Raw genomic sequence first — 18,582 nt, 5'->3', positions numbered from 1 at the left:
GGGCCACGGCGGCCTCACCGCAGCGCCAGCCCCCCCCGGCCGCTCGTTCGCCGCCGCCGCGGGCCGCAGGACACCGCTGACCCCGCCGGCACCGCCGCCCGCCCCGACTCGCTCTTCGCTTCGCCTCGGGGCCCGGCGGGGCCGCGGAGCGCAGGGGGGCGGCGCCGCCTCCGCCCTCTTCGCCCGGGCTCCGCATGGCGACGCTGCCTCCCCCCGGCCTGTCCCCCGCGGCCGGCTCGGGGCGCCGCGGCCCGGCCAGGCCCCACCCCGCTCCCCGCCCGGCCCCTGGGGGCGGGAAGGGGCGGCCCCGCCCCGCCGCGCCGCGCCGCCCCATAACTGCCCTTTCGCCGGCCGGGCGAGAGGTAGCGGTTCCTCAGGGCCGCGATGGAGACGCCGCCCGCCTCCCGGGCGCCCTCCTTGGGCCGGGCCCTGGCCCGCAGCCCCGGCGACGAGCGGCCCGGCCGCCCCCCGGCCTCGGCGCGCGGCTGCGGCTGCAAGGCGGAGGTGGAGGCGCGGGTGCTGGTCATCAACACGGGCGGCACCATCAGCATGGTGCCCGACGACAAGGGTGAGGGCCCCGCTGGCGGCTGCGCGAGCGGGGGCGCGGGCGGGCGCCTCCTTGGCCGGCAGCGCCTCGTGCGCCTCTTCGCTTTCTCGCTGTTCTCCGCGGCAGGGCTTGTGGTCCAGCATCCCCTCGTTTCCCGCAGCTGGTACCAGCCGCGCTGGAAGGATGCGCCGCGAGTCCTTCCCGGCTGGCGGCTTGCGTGGCCGAGCTGTGGGCATCCCGATCTGGGGAGCCCTACGGCTGCGGGGAGCCCGCCGTGGCGGGGACAGCGTGCTGCCTGCGGCCGAGTCCCTGCTCTGCGCCGGCAGGCACCGAAAACGAAAGCAGCCCAGCGTGAGCGGTGGTGCGGTCTGTCCCGCCCTCAGCGGCACCCGGCTGCCCGGAGAGCGCGTGTCCCGCAGCCTGCCGAGGCGCCTGCTGCGGCCTGCGCCGGGTGCTCAGCCGGTGACCCGCCAAAGGCGAGCTGATGGCGGCGGGCCCTGCATCCCGCCAAGTGCGGCGACGAGCGAAGGCAGGCGCGGCATCTGCGCGTACCTGCCTCTTGGCCGTGCGCTTGGTACGCTTCTGCTGCTCGTCTCCTCCTAGCTCTTAATTTCCTTCAAGGAGTTACTGAAAAGCTCTGTTCTGCCCTACTGGCAGAGCAGAGACCTATAAATATACTAGCAGGGGAGCGTGCGGTTGGTTTTTTGTTTTTGTTTTTTACAAAAGCTGGACGTTCTGATCCCCCCACCCCAACTGTTTGATGTTTAAATCCAAAATTGAAGTCTGAGATGTCTCAGTATACTGTCTGCATTTTACCTGAAAGCTTCTTAGGTACCTACAGCTATAGGTTGCTATACACTTTCATGTACACCTAAATATGGACAGGTAGGTGCCTGACATTCACCTAACCTCCCTTGTGCCCTGGATCCAGAAGCTGTTCAGAATAACGCCTAAGTACCCCTAGAGCCGAACTTATTAGGTGGGGAGTCTAAAGAATGCCAGAAGGATCAGCCAGCTATCATGTCAGGGGAAAAACGTTTTTCAGCCAGATCTGACAGCTGCATGGCTGTGTATTTGCTGGTGTTGGCGCAAAGGGAAAAGGTGTAATGTATAGCTGGGGATATGTGTGTGAAGGAGAACAGTTTGATTTTGATGGACATCTATTTAGTTATTTGGTCTTTTTTCTTCACTCGGCAGGCTATGGAGTGTCCTAGGGTTTCCAAAGTCTGTGTCTTGCTATGCTGGCTTTTCAGAACTGGTGGACTTGAGTGTCCTACAGGAGAACCTGAGGCCCCTGCTTGAAATAACATCTAGACTACTTATTCGTAGGATTAAAACACTTGGAGCTCCACCTCCACCTTGGAGCATTCTAGATTAGACTTCTTGTTCTAAGACATAGCCTTCCTTCTCAGAAGACTGGCTGATCTTGACCATTGTAGGGAAGATGCTTTAAGGTTTTTCTTCTGCCTTGTTTCTCATGACTGTCACTTTGTCTGGTCTGCCAAATAGGCCTGAAGCATCACAATTCCAAGTTGTAAGAAAAATCTTTCTGTATGTTTCAAATGACATGTAGTTACTTTCCTCTGTCCCTTTATGTGCATTTCACACTAAAATCATTTCCTGCTTCTAGTGTCTTGGCTTCCCAAACACGTTGTTTTAAGCAAATAAATAAAAGTCAGATGTAGAATCCTGTTATAAATGAACTCCTTCACCTCCTCTGCTCTTGTGTGCCTTTTTTCTTTTGCTTAGCTGCGTCAATCATTAAAGCATGTGCAAACAGTCTAACAGTTGCAATCCAACGATGCTGACTTCCTCCATCCTGATGAAGGTTTCGACCTGCGTTTTGTACAGATCTAGCAGCAGAGCAGCTAGAGTACCTCTTTAAGAATATTTGGCAACCTTCAGTGTTCAGACAGAAGCTGGTGAAAGGGCATGGGAAAGGCAGCATTATTCAAAGGCAAAAACAATAGATGCTCATTTCTTTTATTATAGAATCAATGGATGGAAATTGCCTGTTTATAACCTTACCTAGAACTGTAACTGTTTTATTTCAAACAAGGTGAGCAAGAGTCACTTTCTTGAGTAGCATTAAGCCTTTTAGAGCAGCTCAGACTGAAGGGAGCAAGCTAGGCTTCTACCTAACCAATTTCCATTTAGGCTTAGAAGCTTTTCTGTGGTCTTCCCAGTTGCTCAAGGAGATAGTTTCGTTTTTAAATTGTGACAGTCGTGATAGGCCTAATGTCTTCTGCAAGGAATATGTTGATGTGCAGAACTGCCCCCTACATGTATATGCAAGACTGATACAGACTGGCAAATAACTGGCTGATGTAGTAAAAATAGGCAGTGTACAACCTTTTTCTGCTTGAAACCTATACACATCACCTCAGAAATCTCAAAATACCGCTGTTGCAAAAAATGAGTACTTTGGAAGACCCTTTGTGTCCTGCTCCTCTGCCTTAACAGAACATAGTTGTTACTTTTGGGAGCTGGCACCCTAGGTGTATACCCTGTTTGTAATGATATTCCTACGGGAAAACTCCTTTAGCAAAGTCCTTTGCTTTCCTTGCTATAGAGAATTTGTTAGGATGGGGGGTGATGGCTTCAGTACGCTGAAGTTCAGTGTGCTCCATCTCCCCAGCTCTTGGGGTTTCTTGGCTGTACAGCCCCACTGACACGGTTGCATCAGATGTTTGCAGCTCCCCATTCTCTGCTCCAGCACAGGTTAGAGGAGAACTTGATTGGTCCATAGCAATAGCTGTGTTGCTGGAGTGAAAATCAGAGTCCTCAGTGCGTAGATGAGGCTGAGCCATGCTTGTTCTTGGCCATAGTTGCTTTCTTTGCTCTTCTGCCTTTGTCCATCCACTTTGTGATGCAAGGGGTGGCCAGGTAAGAAGGGAAAGGACAGAAGTTGATGAGAGGCATTTTGGCAAGTAGCACAGCCTGCCTCTTCCCTGCAGGGGTGAAGTTGCTTCAACTACTCCATTAACAAGTTTGGCTCCCAAAAGATGTCTTCCATGCATGCTAAAGTAGAACTGTTCCTAAGACAGTTGCACTTGAGTTCTCCCATTTTTGCTGATTGAAGCCATAAAGCAGAAATCACTGCTAAACATGGATGCATTTAGGGGACTGTTTAGGTCATAAGTTGGTCATCTTGGATACGTCTGTAGAATGTCGTCTTACAAAAAAGGTTTAAGTTCAGTGTTAGCAATTACAGAAAAATCCTGCAAATTTGTGATTAAGAGATGAGGAACTGCCATTTAGAAAGGATTTAAGAATATTAATGTACATCAGCTCTCCACTTCTTAGAGCAAATACAAAAAAAAAAAAAAGCAATCTAATCCTTTGTCAATATTCAGATCAAGATGAGCATTGGACAAACAAAAAATAATCAGAAAACTCTTGAAACCGTGGGCTGTGCTTCAGAGCTGGAATGATTCTCTGCCCAAGCACAGCAGAAGTGTCCGTTTGTGACTAAGCTAGGAGCGTCCTTAATAGGCAAGGCAGGGATAATAACTGAATGAACAAAACATCCAAAACTTGAGGGCATGTTAAGTATATTTTGTAAAATGAAGTATTCTGGCAGGAATCCAAACAAAGCTGCTGAAATGCTGGTGCTGTCCAGTGAGAAAGTTGGCTACAGGAAAGCCTTTTACTTTCTTTAAAGCAAGCCAGGAGAGAGATTACACAGTTCTTCAGGACTTTCCATCCGCTTAGAAACTAAACAGACCCCAAGCAAAGTGCGCATGGAGGCACATTAACTAATATCCTCACTGCTTCTCTATACTTCACTGTATTTTAAATAACAAACTTTACTGTTTGAAGGTGAAACAAAAAAAAAATTGTAGATGCTTGTGTGTGAATTATGTTGAAACAAACAGAAGAATTAGAAGCAGAAGACAATCACCTAGCTTCAAATGATAAATAACTGGAACCAGCAGAAGTTGAATATTGAGGTTTGAGAACTTGTTTGCCATCTGAACAGCTTGTATAAAATACATTTGTTGACATTAAACTTAACTGAACAGTAATGCCAGCAGAGTCTTGAAGTTCAGAAAAGAAGATCCTTTGATGGAAGTTACTCGAATGAAGGATGTCTCAAATAGTCAGAATTAAGAAAAACAGAGAGGCTTTTGACTCTGGACGTTAGAACTGTTGCTGTCTTGCCTGCTTCAGGATACTGGTAGATGAGTTCTTCGCTCAGTTGAGGAAAAAACTATCTATCTGCCATGAGAAAATGTCTGGAACACTGTAGTGTAATATAATATTATATTTGGAATAGAATATTAAGATTGGAATATTGCTGATCTGAAAACTCCTAATGTACTATTGTCACTTAGAGACACAGGAATTACTAAAGCTTGAGATTAGCCAAATTCTATTTCAGTAAGTTTAGACTGTGAATGATCCTCCCTCTTCTTCTTGGCTAATCTGCTATAATGCAGAGATCTTATTTATCGCATGGATATCAGAACAGTTGAAAGTTAGATTCACAGAGGAATTCAGTTCTATGATATTGAGTATTGTAACATCAAAAATTTAGGTGCCCTTCTGTGTTGTAGGGTAGGCATCTGGGTTCCCTTTAAAATATCTGGTTGCAACCAGAACACCTGCAATGTGATCTGCAGATTCAGCAAGCCCTACGTGGAGCTGCTTAGGCTAGTTTAAACCTTAGCCATCTTTAGGACCACTGCAACAAAGAGTGAGAAGACAGCGGAGCAGGGAGAGGGTGAACAGAGCTTAAGATGTGCCCATGCTCTTGCCTTTTTCTCTTCGCTAGCCTACGTGCCTTCTCGGGCTGTTGTCAGTTGAGACGTCCAGTCCTAAACCTGCTGGTGGGAAGTACCTATTCCAGAGCTGGTGATTAGAGCACTTATAACTTAAGGCGCTATTCTGAGAAGCCGAGATTTCTGTATCTTTGTATAGATCTCTGTCTATGTTTGTTAATGCTCAGTACCTATTATGGAGTTTGTTTTAGTTTTCCCTTTCATTTTTTTTCTCTTTGTCATTGCTATTGCTTGTGACAGTGAGGCACTACATGCAGCTTTCCTATACAGTCGGGCTAATACTTCACTGTTCCTGCCAGTACTGCTCTAGGCTAAGAAGCTTAGTCAAAAATTTCACCTAACTTTAAAGTATGAAGCAATGTTTGCTGGTTTTGTGCCACTAGGTGGAGAGTAGCTGTGGAAATGGAAAAGAGAAGGACAGCTTTGTGCCACAGCTGCAAAAATTGACCTCCTGCCCCTACCGCTGATCAATATTTGCATACAAGCAACAATTAAAAGTAAATGTGAATTTTTGATGTGAAGGAAATTTGTGATATTATTTCTCCTAAATAAAGAGTTTCCTTCTATTGCAAGTCAAGAAAGAAGTAACTGCACAGACATTTGTTGGTTATATTCTGTTTTCACATTCTCATACTGCTGATAGACTGTTTAAATTTAGTTTGGAAGGATGAGCATATAGTTGTGTAACTTCACTTCTCTCCTTACTGTGTGGCTGACTTTTTCCCCAACCTGCTCCTTTATTTACTTCATTGTCTCCTTATTTTTAAGGACTCACGCCTGAGGCCAATAAGTTAGTAAGGAGCTTGAAAAACATGCCACAGCTGCATGATGAAGCATATGCCCAGGAAAAAAGGCTGTACGACTTCCATGAATATCCAGATAAGACACTGGTGCTCCCGTAAGTACATTTTCCTTGGGGAGAGGGAGGGTTGGGAAGTGTCCTGTTAATTTTCAGAGAATTAAATCTCCAACCATTAATGTGAAGATCCCAGCATGAGATTAGCAAAAATGCTTAAAAGGACTTAAAAGGAAAAACCCTACCATGTCTGGTGCTATGTGCAACAAAGCGTTATATAGCTGCTTGAAAAATAACTTTTAAATTAGGCAACAAGTAAACATTCCAAGCAGCTTAGTCCTGCATTTTTGCTGTTTCTGAATGTTAACTTGCTGCTGTGCAGACATACAAATATTCCATAGAAACTAAGAAAACTTTATATACAGCACTGTGTAAATTATCTCCAGCATATGTCTGGGAAAGTAGCAGCTAATTAATGCATCCATGAATAGACCCCATGCTTTAATTCTGCAGGCCTTCTGTTTTTAGAAAACCATAAAAGCTGATTGTCTTTCCCAAATTTATGCAACATTATGATAATGAGTGATGGGCTTATAATTAATCTGCATTGCTTCTTAACTGTTGGGCAATGATTAATAAGCTTATAGGTTTTATTTAGAGGGCAGTATGCTAATTTGAGATATTCTGCAGCTGTGATGAATGACTGTACCCCTGTAGACATGTTAGCATTGCACAAAGGATGATTTTACACAGTCGTTCAAAAATAATTGGGGCTATAGCTGTTTTGTTCTAAGAGTAAAAATGGATGTTCCTTAATCTTAAAGGAGAAAAATTAGGACATAGAAACAAAATGTAAGGTTTATTAATTTCTTTCTACTTTGTATTTGGGTCTCTGTGTTAAGCTTTTAAAAGTAAGCACTTAAAAGGGAGGTGGCAGGAGAAGGGGTAAGGGAAAAAGAAATGGACTCCTGGTGGAGTGGTATTGATGTGAACATAAAATCCATGTTAAATATGATAGTTATACTAAGAAAAATGGAGATTTGTTACAATGCTGTGCTTACCTGAATAACTTAAATGCTTTAGAGGATTTCAAATATAACAAAACTGCACTAGTGTACCCATTTGGGTCCTGAATATATGTCTCCTAGCATGTTTTCTATAGAGAACAAAAAGACTTAAAGCAATCATTCAGCTTATTGAAGTTTAAAAAAAATCACCTTGCTTTTCTGGCACAACTAAGAGCCGTTTAGGGAAGATAGTCATGGCAACTTGCCATTTTCTCTTTCGTACAAGTTGAGTGATATTTTAACTAGGCAGTTGAGAAATGTACATTTCTGAGGGGAGGAAATAGGAGTCTTTTGTGAACTTTGTATATCCCTGTAATAACCCTGGTATAATGAAAAAAGGTAAAAACTTATGATCTGTTTTTAAGGAAATACACCGAAAGTGGTGGGCTAGGCTGGTCTGTGGGTTTGGAATTTCATAATTTTATTTAAGCAGCACTTTGTCAGGGGGGCTTTCTTTTTACAGTTTTTCAACTGACTTCCAAAGCTGCTCTTAGTCAGTGTGTGTGAATATGCCATCCAACAAGGCATTTTTTACATGAAACCTAGCCCCTTAGCTACAGCATGTCAGTTAGTTATGAAGGAAAACTTTATCCATGCTCTCTCTGCTATAAGCATTTATCTTACAGGCTTCATAGGAGGAGTAGATCTGCAGACTTTTTAGTTTATGAATTGATAATTCACTCTTGCTTTTGCGTATTTTATATTGCTATGTATGTATACAAAAGTAGCAAGTAGGAAAATATGCTATTACAAATGCTGAGGGAAGGTAATCAACTTTCTTCTCTGTGCTCTAAACACCTTATTTCAGAAACTTTCTTTTGCATATTCATACAGCGTGCAGTGTCCACATCTTTTCTACAGCCTTTGACTGTTTTCCAGTGTAAATGTTGAAGTATCTATCACAGTTATTGATATAGACTGTTGCAGCGGGCAGCTAGCTTTCCATGATCCTCAAGCAGTGGGAAAGCACTGAGAATGCGCTGAAGATCACCCGATTAAACATGCTTCTGGATTTCTTTGCTTGGAAGAGAAAGTAGCAAGGGCAGAGCCGGCCCTTGCTGGCCCAGTATTTCTTGTTTGTTAGCTGCCTGTTCGCCATTGCATTGCTATGTAGGAACACATTTCAACTATTAAGTAAATGTCTGTTTTTCAGTGTTTTAAAAAGGTTTTTGTTTCTTGTCACTTTAACCTTGTAATTCACTTTTTAATATATGTAACTTAGATGTAGAGACATCAGTCTTAGCCTTAAACTTACTTCAGCAAACTTTCCCTGACTCCTAGTCTGAAAACTTCCTTTGAGTGCCCAGACATGCTTAGGCTTTGGTCTGCATCTGCTGGACTACATACTGCGTGGTGTTTGAAAGTGTTACGTTCCTAGGCCCATCGGGTGTTTCCTGGCTCATTGCTGGCCCATCCTATTGCTTGACTGGCCTCTTTTTCTTAAAATGAGTTGCTTTGTCTTGTCTTTACTGTACTTAAAGCAGTCTTCTCCCAGCTCTCAACATTGCATTTCTTAAGTGGCCAGTAATAGATTGTGAGTGAGTTGTTTATAGTCCTGGGGCCTCTGTATTCAACCTGTGCTGACCTATTTTATGATCCTTGCTCTTATCACACACTTAAACTGCACATCATAACAAGACACAGCCTGTACCAAGTTTCAATTCATATAGCAAGCTCTCATAACAAGGTGACAACAAGCCTAATAGGCTAGGTCTGAGGCTTTACAAAGTTAGCTTCTTACTAGCAAAGGCAATAAGGTTTTTACTGAGTCTCTAGGCAACAGTTTCCTTCTTTTCTTGATGGTTTTAACTAACTAAGAGAGCCTCTTCTGAAATCTGAGGTCAGAGAAACTGAGGAGAGTGGATCTTGTAGAGGCCACAGAAATGAAGGCCAGTCATAAGACTCCTAAGAGAAGATACTCTGCCTGTCAGGGAATTTATATTTATCAAAGCATTAAAAAGTTGTTGCAACTCTTCTGTTGACCCCCTATATTGATTGGGAGTTTCATAGACTCCTCTCAATAATTTGTGAAGCGTTTTTTAAACCTTAAGACAGTATTGGCTTTTGTTAGAACTCAGTTCCAAATGTTAGGATTTAGCAAAGTCTGGGTTCTACTTTTCTGCCTTTGTTTTTGAAAAAGTCCTCTCCCCCATCCCAAATTCTAAGTCTGTTAACTTTAGGGATATGTGCTTTAAACCACATCAGATCATGAGTTTCTAAACTTGGAACTTAATGTTTGAAATTTGACAGCAGTTTTGTACCATAGACTTGGTGATGGTAGTGGGGAGAAGGGTAAAAACTACTGATTTAGTGAAATAATCAGAAGTGATGAGCTAGTGTTAGCTCTAACAGTGAAACTTTTTTCAATTTTCTTTCTTCATAGTATCTCTAAGCAAAACAAAAGAATTATCTACACAATCCTGGAGCTCTCACCATTACTTGATTCTTCCAACATGACTCCAGAGGACTGGGCCAAAATTGCAAAGAAACTTGAGGTACAGTGGTGTGGGATGAGATTTCATTAGCTGCTTACACAAAATAGCAGTATATCCAGTATATTTAGCAAGATAAAACAATCCAGTAGCGTTATGCTTACATATTTATTTACTAAAAATGTAAATGTTATGCAGGATGTTACACCCAGAGTAGTTACCTGCAAAGTGATAAATATTATGCATGTAAGATTGCAGGAAAAATTTTTCCTTCTGAAATGTTGTAAGCTTATTAAAGTTATATAGTTCTTCCACTGATAAGCCATATCATAATTTTGTAAAAGAAAATAAATTTAAAAATCGCAAATATGATGGAAATAAAGTGTGTAATATGTACATAGAATTGTTCAAAAGTGTTTAGTTAAATTCACTGTCCAGAAATGTTGAATAAAATCCTTAGGTGTAGGTGACTTAATAGAAGGTTGCTTAGTTACACAGCATTTGACTGTGCAAATAGCTTAATAGTTGTCTCTTAACATCGAAATTAATTTCATATCTTTATGCCTCTCTCACTTTGGACACAGACTGACTTGACTAGCTTCCGCTTTGCAGCCGATAGAAAAAATGCTGTTGTGGTTAGGTTCCCCACACCGGGAAATGTTCAAAGCCCTAGATATTTCTGTATGTGTAGACAAACTCATTAAATCCTTCTCTAGCTTAAAAATCATCACTTCTCTGCCCCTGTCCCTACATCTGAACTTACCTGTGTGCTTCTAAGGAAGCAGAAGTATGAAACGGTTAAAATAATTCACACCCAGAATTCATATGCAGATCTTAAGAAGTAAAGCTGGTAAGACACTGCGCTTCTACTCCTGCTTGCTCTACGATGATGGGCTTTATAGTGTAAATTTCCCCCTTCACCCAAGGGGACCAGTGTACACCAACAGTGTAATAATGTTGGGAATACTGCTGCAGATCACGTAATAGTCTCACACCTTTAAGTCCTCTAGTCCTGAAACCACCAAACAAGGGACAATGCTCCTGCAGAGTGCATCTGACAAGGGCTGCAGAAGAGGCGAAGCTGGTGTGTTGGTGGAGAGCCTCTAGGATGCAGCAGGGCTACAGCTGGGAGCAGGCCAGGGCTGAGAGTAAAGTAACGGGAAGAAGACGATGCCATGCTGAACAGGAGAGGTCTTACCTTATTTTCTTAATTGCATATTAGTTTTATTACAACTTCTGGTCTCAAAAAATGCTTCTTTCTCATACACAGAATCCAACTTCTCTGTGTGTACAAGTACATATCCAGTGTATGTAATCCAACTGAAAAGTGCTGAGAAGGGGGAAAAAAAAAAACCTTTGACTTTCTGACATACACAGCACTGCCACTCTGTGTTCATTTTAGACACTTACGTGGCAAAGCAGTAATGTCCTGAAGATTTTTCAGACTGAAACATTCAAAGATGCTTGTGTGGGATTTCTCCCTAATTCCCAGCCTGATCTTTTATATTATGAAGCTTAAGCCAAGCTGTGTTCTATCTCATTGAATAAACTTCACAAGGCTGAAAATATTCAAGAAGCATACTGATGGACTTAGAGAGGGCGAGTGGCTATTTCTCAGATGGCTGCCCTTGAAACTTACTTATCATGTTACTGCATTGATGAATAACTACAGGCTACCGAAGTTTTGCGTCACACTATAGTTTGGCCTACACAAAGATCTTGCAACACTGACTGTTGTTCTACTGACTAATTTGCTAGAAATAAACTGAAAATCCCCGAAACTTTCATTAGGTAGCAACATGTAGGGGCGAGTATCATCAGTGAAGAAACAGAAAAAGGACAAGTAGAAATCTGAAGGTAGGTTTGGAGGTGACCTTATTATCAGGAGATGCCAAGGGAATGTGCCTATTGTAGCATAAGAAATATAATTAAATAGAAATCTGGCTTAATTCCATGGAAAAAAACTTTTTTTCCTTTTGGCACTTTGCATATTTGCTTAGACTTCTGTGTAATCCTTTCCATGTTAGCAAATGAAAAGTAGTAGTAAAAGCCATCATTGTCTCTTACTGCAGTGTTTACTCTATCTTCACTATGCATCACTTAAATTAGAGGAATCAAATCCTTTTTCCTCCAAAAGCCAGCAAATAACTTTATTCCAATGGGATGAACAGTGCCATTCATGACTTTGCATTAAAAGTTATCTGTAGATTGATCTTATTATAAAATTCCTTTTTCCATTTGTACACACCTGATGGTCTAAGGCACTATTCAAAAAAACAACAGCAAGTGCGTGTACCTTAACTGTGAACAGTAACAGGGCCATTCAGTGCTCTCTAGTGCAGAAGTCACATACTGCTGCGGAAAGGTTGACTTCTGAACAGAAGAGGGCACTCTTACACTGGCGATTTGCCTGCCTGCCAGCTGGATTAAATGGACTGTTTTTTCTGTATGTTATGATAGCCTTGGTTTGCCTAATCTGTTCCTGTAAATGGTGTAATCCCTAAAGTAAAAGCGGTAACAAGAAATCAGACTATACGACTAATTTGCATATGTTAACATTCCTGTTTAAAGCCATTGCTAAGCTTTTCTTAATTAGCAGTCTTCTGGTTTAAAAATGCTACATTAATATGTATACCTAGAAGAATCTCTTTGACTGTTCCATAATTAGAATTACTAGCTCTCATGTTTATTGTCCGATTAACCCTTAATTATATTTAAACTGAAAATGTGGATAACTTTAAGAGGAATTATGCTTGTAGGACTTCTTTAAAGTGTTACACTGCTGCTTGTATCAGTGAAAACAGTGCAGCATGCACCTCACTTACTGATGCCAATGTATTGGTTTAATAATACAGAAAATGTCTCTCCAACTCCAGGAGCACTATGAAAAGTATGATGGCTTTGTGATTCTTCATGGTACTGATACAATGGCCTACACAGCGTCAGCCTTATCCTTCATGTTTGAGAACCTGGGCAAAACTGTTGTTATGACAGGATCTCAGGTAATGGACTTAATTTGAAGTTGAACTCAGAAGCCTCATTTTCTGTTCTTACATGCAGAACTATGTAGTATCCTGATGATCACTGTGTACTTTAGTAATGCAGTGTGACCAGGGTGAACGGTCACAGTGCTGGTAAAAGTTAGTGACAACTGATGGGCTCACCAGCTGAGGATCTGCCCCATAATTTTATCATTAGTGACTTTACAAATCTGTACCAAATCTGACCAGTAGTTCATTATGGCTGGGGCCAGGTGCTTCAGAGAAAGATATAAGAGCCTGTCATTGGCCATTGTGTAATAATCTGTTTATATGAGAAGCATCTTTCCAGCCTCAGGTGGCTGGTGGTTTTTAGCTGTCTTTTTTTTTCTTTTAAAGCCCTGAAGCATGCAGTCGTATTACTTCAGCAGTTGTTATCCTGTCTTATGTTATTCATTGTTCTTTGGTATCTCCTGTCTTTGTTGCATTCTTCCCCATTTTTTATAATCGCTAAGCATTATATGCATTTTTGATCACTTTTGTTCCATGAAGCATGGTCTGTTTCTTTCACTCTAAAGACTAGATTTATTAGTTTTCTTTCCTTTAGCTAGAGATCAGACCTTTGCATATTGTCTGAGGGGGAGGGGTTGTCTTACTAGAATAGCTTGCTTGAGCATAAAATACAGCTCTAATCACAAAAGAGAGATGAAACATAGCACTGTAACATTCCCCTTCCCCCCCTTTTCATAACTTCCCTTTCATATGTGGTCTGTTTGAAGTCAAAATACAAAAGTCTAGGAAGAAGTAGACTCCCACTTACTGTCTTGACATTGGGCAGTCTGGTTGTAGTACATCATATTCAAGGTTCTACTTTCTTTTTTGCTTTATTTTTTGGAGATCTGCCTGATGTATGATCCAGCAACAGAGCATGTGATTTTTTTTTTTTCATTGTGGAAAGGAGTTCTGTCTCTCTGTTAATAAAAAGGCAGTCTAAAATGGCACGGAAGTCATCACTGCTTCACTCAGCAGACCGAATTTCTGTTTTTAATCTTGTCCTTTATGTCAGTAGTAACCTGCTGGTTCAGTTTTTGTATCCTATGAGGGAAGATGGTGCAAGAGAGCCATTCCGAAGCCCATCATGAGAGTTGTGCATGAACCGAGGCTGTTGCTTTTTCTCTGTACAATCACTTCTCCCATGAGCAAACACTTAAACTGAGTACGCCTGCTTTCTATTCTTGATATTTTTCCTGAATCAGTCTCTACTTCTAAAAACAATTGCTCAATCATACTCATCTCTGTATTATTCTTCAAGTACTCAATTATAAAAGTCTGTTAAGCACAGAGGGTAACCCTACCGTCTGCTTCAGTCTAAAATAGTTTGGATGAAGAAGTAAACTATTTGTCATAAATCATTGTTACATAAATTATTCATGTATTTGTATTGCATAAGTTGGATTTTTTTGTGCTGTGTAGGCTTTATATAAAGGACAGGATTTAATTTCAGTCTTTGCTCTTTAGGTGCCCCTATATGAGTTGAGGAATGATGGCCGAGCCAACCTACTGGGAGCACTGCTCTTTGCTGGGCAGTTCGTGATTCCGGAGGTCTGTTTGTCTGTGAAAACTGTCTCAGAGGCTGCTTTTCTTCCTTTAGCTAGAACACATACTTAGATACTCAAAATGTCTGATAAGTAGTAAAGAATTGCACTTAAAAAGGAAAAAAATGGATTCCACTGAGGTAACAGACCCGTGCATGACAAAGCACATGCCTTTTTTCAGAATTCGTATACCATTTTTCCTACATACAATCTGTAAAGACTATTAAGTCCGAAATGCAGGTTGCAGCAGACTTGAAATTCATTTACAAACATGTGGGATCGGAAACACTTTTAAGTAAGTTTTTGAAGTGGAACTTACTCTGAAGTTCTGAAGTTGCTCTAGAATCGATAGCAGCATCTTCTGCTTCTGGTTTGTGAAGACTGCTGAGGATGACACACATAATAGACGTGGAAGCATCTGCATGCCCTCAGCACCCGTGATGGTGGCACTGCACAGGCCCAAAGCCTGTAGAAAACTAATCAGATTACACTTCATTCCAATTCTGTCCATGCTCACACAGCCATGACAGCAGTAGCTGACTGGCCAAGATTTTCAGAACTAACAGCAACTTCAAAATATCTTTTTTCCTTCAAATTCCACTCGAGATACTTTTAAGGGATTTGAAAAGGGGCCTAGTTTTAAATGTTTGGTGACTCTTTAAAAAATTATTATCTATTTTCACTGGGCCTTTTTTTAAGGTTTTGGATGCTGAAATTAAATATAACTGATTAACTTATTAAAAAGTCCACACTGCTCCTTTCCTCTGTCCCTGAAGTGGACTTTAGCAAACTTGCTGTCTCCTAGAGTATGCCTCATGAGAGGATTACGAAACTGGCTAGCTCTTAACTTGTTTTGTTCTTAAATTCTTAAACCAATGTGTGACAGATGTGCCAATTCTTTTCTGAAAGGGTAAGAGTTGTAAACATCTACTAGCCTCTGAGCTGCTTTAAAGATTTAGAAAACACTTTATAAAGGACAGACTGCAGTATTTATCTACTGAATCTTTTAATTACTGTCTTATTCATAGACCTGTTTCTTTACTTGTCTTGCAGGTGTGCCTGTATTTTTATAATAAACTGTACAGGGGAAATAGGGTGACTAAGGTGGATGCTGGGAGTTTCAATGCCTTTTCCTCACCTAACCTGCCTCCACTTGCAAATGCTGAGGTTGATATTAAAAGTAAGCAACATCATCTCTTAAGCCTTGTAATTTGTGCCACATGCAATAGAACTCTAGATGAATAGAATCCGTGCTTATATAGTTGAAAGGCTGCTTTTAAACATTGATATATATTTAAAGCCCTGTATCTTGTCTTCTCTTCATGTGCTTTGGAACTGTTTAAATGTTAATAAGACTTTAAGAATTTGTGATCCAACTGCATTTATCCACTGGGGATGGATATGAGCGAGGCTGACTTGACTAAACATTCAGACTTACCAGAGGGAATGTTGCCCCAGTGTCATGAAAATGCTTGCTCTGAGGATAAAAATGAGGGAGTGGGTAGGACTGAAAGAACAAAGAGTTTAATCCAATTAATGACCATGCTGGCCTCCGAAATCAGGCAAAAGACTCACAGCAGAGTACATGCAGCTTCAACAAGCCTATGTTGGACGCATGTCATTTTGTGAGAGGTTGTACTGGATATTTAGGATCTGTCTGAATTGGAAACACACTGAAAATAGCAGACCTCGAATATGTTCTGTGTGAGATGATTTTTTTCCTGACTTACTCAGACTCCCTACAATTTCTATGATTCTGTTCTTTAAGGAGAGGGAAAACCTTTTTAAAAACCGCATGAAGATTACAGTATCTGTTTACAAAGTCATTAACACATTGATGTCTGATCTTGGATAAATGACACCCTTTCTTTGGAGAGGGGAGAAGAGAGACACATTTGGAATCTGGCCAAATGAGGAGTTGCCAAAACCCTACTAAAGGACAGTTTTCAAAAATACAAGTTATGCAAGCTGCTCTTGGATAGCCTAAGTATATCTGAAAGGACTAGGCCTAGATGACAAACTCCAGTATTACCTAAAAATATAGGACTTGACCTCCTAAGTAATGCTTACTTGATGTTCCCACATTTGTGGTGGAGGATTGCAAATAGGGAAGTAAGGGGTCTGTTCTTCTCTTGCATCTGAGTTTAGATTCTCACAAGTGAAAACAAATTAAGTTTCAGTCTATTGCCTAGAGAATGCTCACTTCACTTATTTCTCATTAAATGTTGAAGAGTAAAAATACCCACAAAAGATTTAGAAGATCTCAGGTTGACTGCTGTCTCTTCAAGCAGTTACTTAACCTCTTGGTACTTTGTTTCCCCAAACAAAAGATTTTAATTTAAATATTCCTCACCTGTTAAGGGGTGAGGAAAAAATACATTAATGATTGTGCCTATTACTGTAGCACTTGTACAACTCGGGGGGGACAATAGCAAGGAGTTCCCAAATTCTTCTGCTAGGTGCTGTTAGTGGCAGTAGGAACTCTAGCCCTATGCCATTCAGCAGGACATTCTGAATGACATCTGCTACTACAGAGACATCCTGCAATTTTGAAAATTAAACTTAGCACTTCTACCTAATAGTGGGCGTCACTTAGCAAAGTTCCAGGATTAAGATGCTGTGTTTGTGGGAGTCAGATACAAACTGAAGAAGCTTTAAAATACTGTAGTGGTCAATAAGACATGTCTCAGGTAGAGAGTGTGCCACTATGACTTGACTGTTGCAATAAATTGGGGGAAGTCTTCTTTCTTGGATTTTTATGAACTGCATCAAATAGGGTATAAATAAATACAGTTTTCTGACTGATCAGTAATGAAATGAAGCTGCAAATTGCATGCTACTTCTCTCTTGCATTTGAATGATCTGTTTTGTGATTCCTTGTGTACAGTAGAAAAATGAGAAAGTTATTAAGTACTTCCCTTGGCCCATATTGTGTCCCGTTATCTTTTCAATAGAATGCCCCAATGAGATCAGTGAGGATTTCTGATTTAAAAACCGATGGTGTGATAGGCTCTATTTTTATTTGTTTCAGTTGATTACCCTGTTAGGGTAGCATCATTTATCCAAGATGACAGTGTCAGTATTGAAGGATTGTTTCATTTTGAAAAAACATAGTTTATAGAATGGGTGATCTACTAGTGCTGCTTTATTTTGTCCAAAATAATTGTTTGAAACATAGCTGTCTTCCTTGAGTCTGCTCTTACAATCCTTGTATGAAGCTTTCAGGGAGACAAGGACTCGCCTGAGGCTTTTAAAAACAATCCAAACAAATCTAGCATCTTTAACTTTTTTTCAAAAGACTTCATATAGTATGTCTTAACCTTCCTGCAGATGGGGCTGACTCTTGCTGCTTCAGCATTCTCTCGGGCAGTCTGACAATGCCAGAAGCAGTAGGCCACGTGCAGAAACTCTTCCTTGGGCTCCCCAGTTCTAACACAGCTGGGAGTGAAAGTTGCAGAGAAGCTGGTGGTGAAGAGGTAACAGAATGGCAGGACTGGGCAGTGTAATGGGACAAGAGCTCAGGATCACAGGCTGGTACATAAGACTGAGAAGAGGAAATGCTGTTCGAGGTTAGATGTGCTGTGTAAAAGCAGTGATCTACTTCAGAGCCAGAGAGAGGAGAGAAGCATGGTCCTCTTCCCCTCCCTTTCCCAGCTGGAGCTCTCTTCTTCATTTTTCTTCTCCATTTTCCACCCTGTTCCCCCTTCAGATGAGGCTCCTAATGGATTTTCGATCCCATCAACTTGTTGTGTTCTTGGCCAGGTCCTTAACTGTCTTAGCAACACCTAAGAGTCCCATTATTAAGTTTTAGAACAGCAAAGGTGTCAGTTTTCTTCAGACTTTGAATTCAGCATGAGAAACTCTTGCAAGAAGTGGTGAAAGATCCTAGTAAACTCCTCAGGGGAGTAGCACAGTGTTAACAGGAGATACTTTTATAGCAGAATCAGAAAACTCTATGTGAAATAATGAATTGTATAGGAATAACCAAACATATTTTTTAAATCTTAGAGCTTATCAAATAAAAGGCCTTGCCTTATTTCTCTCATATTTTGAGAAGGAGAGAGACAGAGGAGGTCTGTTTCACTCCAGTTGTGTAAAGAGTCTCAGTATATTTCATAACTGATTACTCTCCTCAGTTCTCTATTGTCTTAATGAAGCAAATATAAAACTGCTTTGTTGCCATGGCTGGACTTTCTTCATCACATGCATGTAACTTCTGGGAGTGGTGCACATGTACAGAACTGAATGATTAGAAACATAACTTGTGTAGGGGATGAAAAGAGTCCATGTAACTGTGTGCACAGATTTGGTACTGCAGCAGCAGGTTAGAAAGCCCTTTTAGGCTCATCTACCCAACAGTCTCATTATAGAGAAGCTATTAGT

General features: G+C 41.5%; 1 protein-coding gene across 2 annotated transcripts in view; it reads left to right on the top strand.

Moving 5' to 3' along the window:
* The first annotated feature begins 314 nt into the window (after positions 1 to 314).
* Positions 315 to 18,582, top strand: part of ASPG (asparaginase) — a 48,177-nt gene continuing 29,909 nt past the window's right edge. The window contains exons 1-6 of one of the 2 annotated variants that reach the window (XM_026111423.2): positions 315 to 568; positions 6,100 to 6,229; positions 9,578 to 9,689; positions 12,503 to 12,628; positions 14,123 to 14,206; positions 15,253 to 15,379. In XM_026111423.2, coding sequence (XP_025967208.1) covers positions 385 to 568; positions 6,100 to 6,229; positions 9,578 to 9,689; positions 12,503 to 12,628; positions 14,123 to 14,206; positions 15,253 to 15,379 — 763 coding nt within the window. In that variant the 5' untranslated portion in view covers positions 315 to 384. The remainder of the gene's footprint in view (positions 569 to 6,099; positions 6,230 to 9,577; positions 9,690 to 12,502; positions 12,629 to 14,122; positions 14,207 to 15,252; positions 15,380 to 18,582) is intronic. The other variant, XM_026111422.2, reaches the window with a different exon arrangement.

This window comes from Dromaius novaehollandiae, chromosome 5 (assembly GCF_036370855.1).
Source record: "Dromaius novaehollandiae isolate bDroNov1 chromosome 5, bDroNov1.hap1, whole genome shotgun sequence".
Lineage (NCBI taxonomy): Eukaryota > Metazoa > Chordata > Aves > Casuariiformes > Dromaiidae > Dromaius > Dromaius novaehollandiae.
This window is presented reverse-complemented; position numbering and strand designations above follow the sequence as displayed.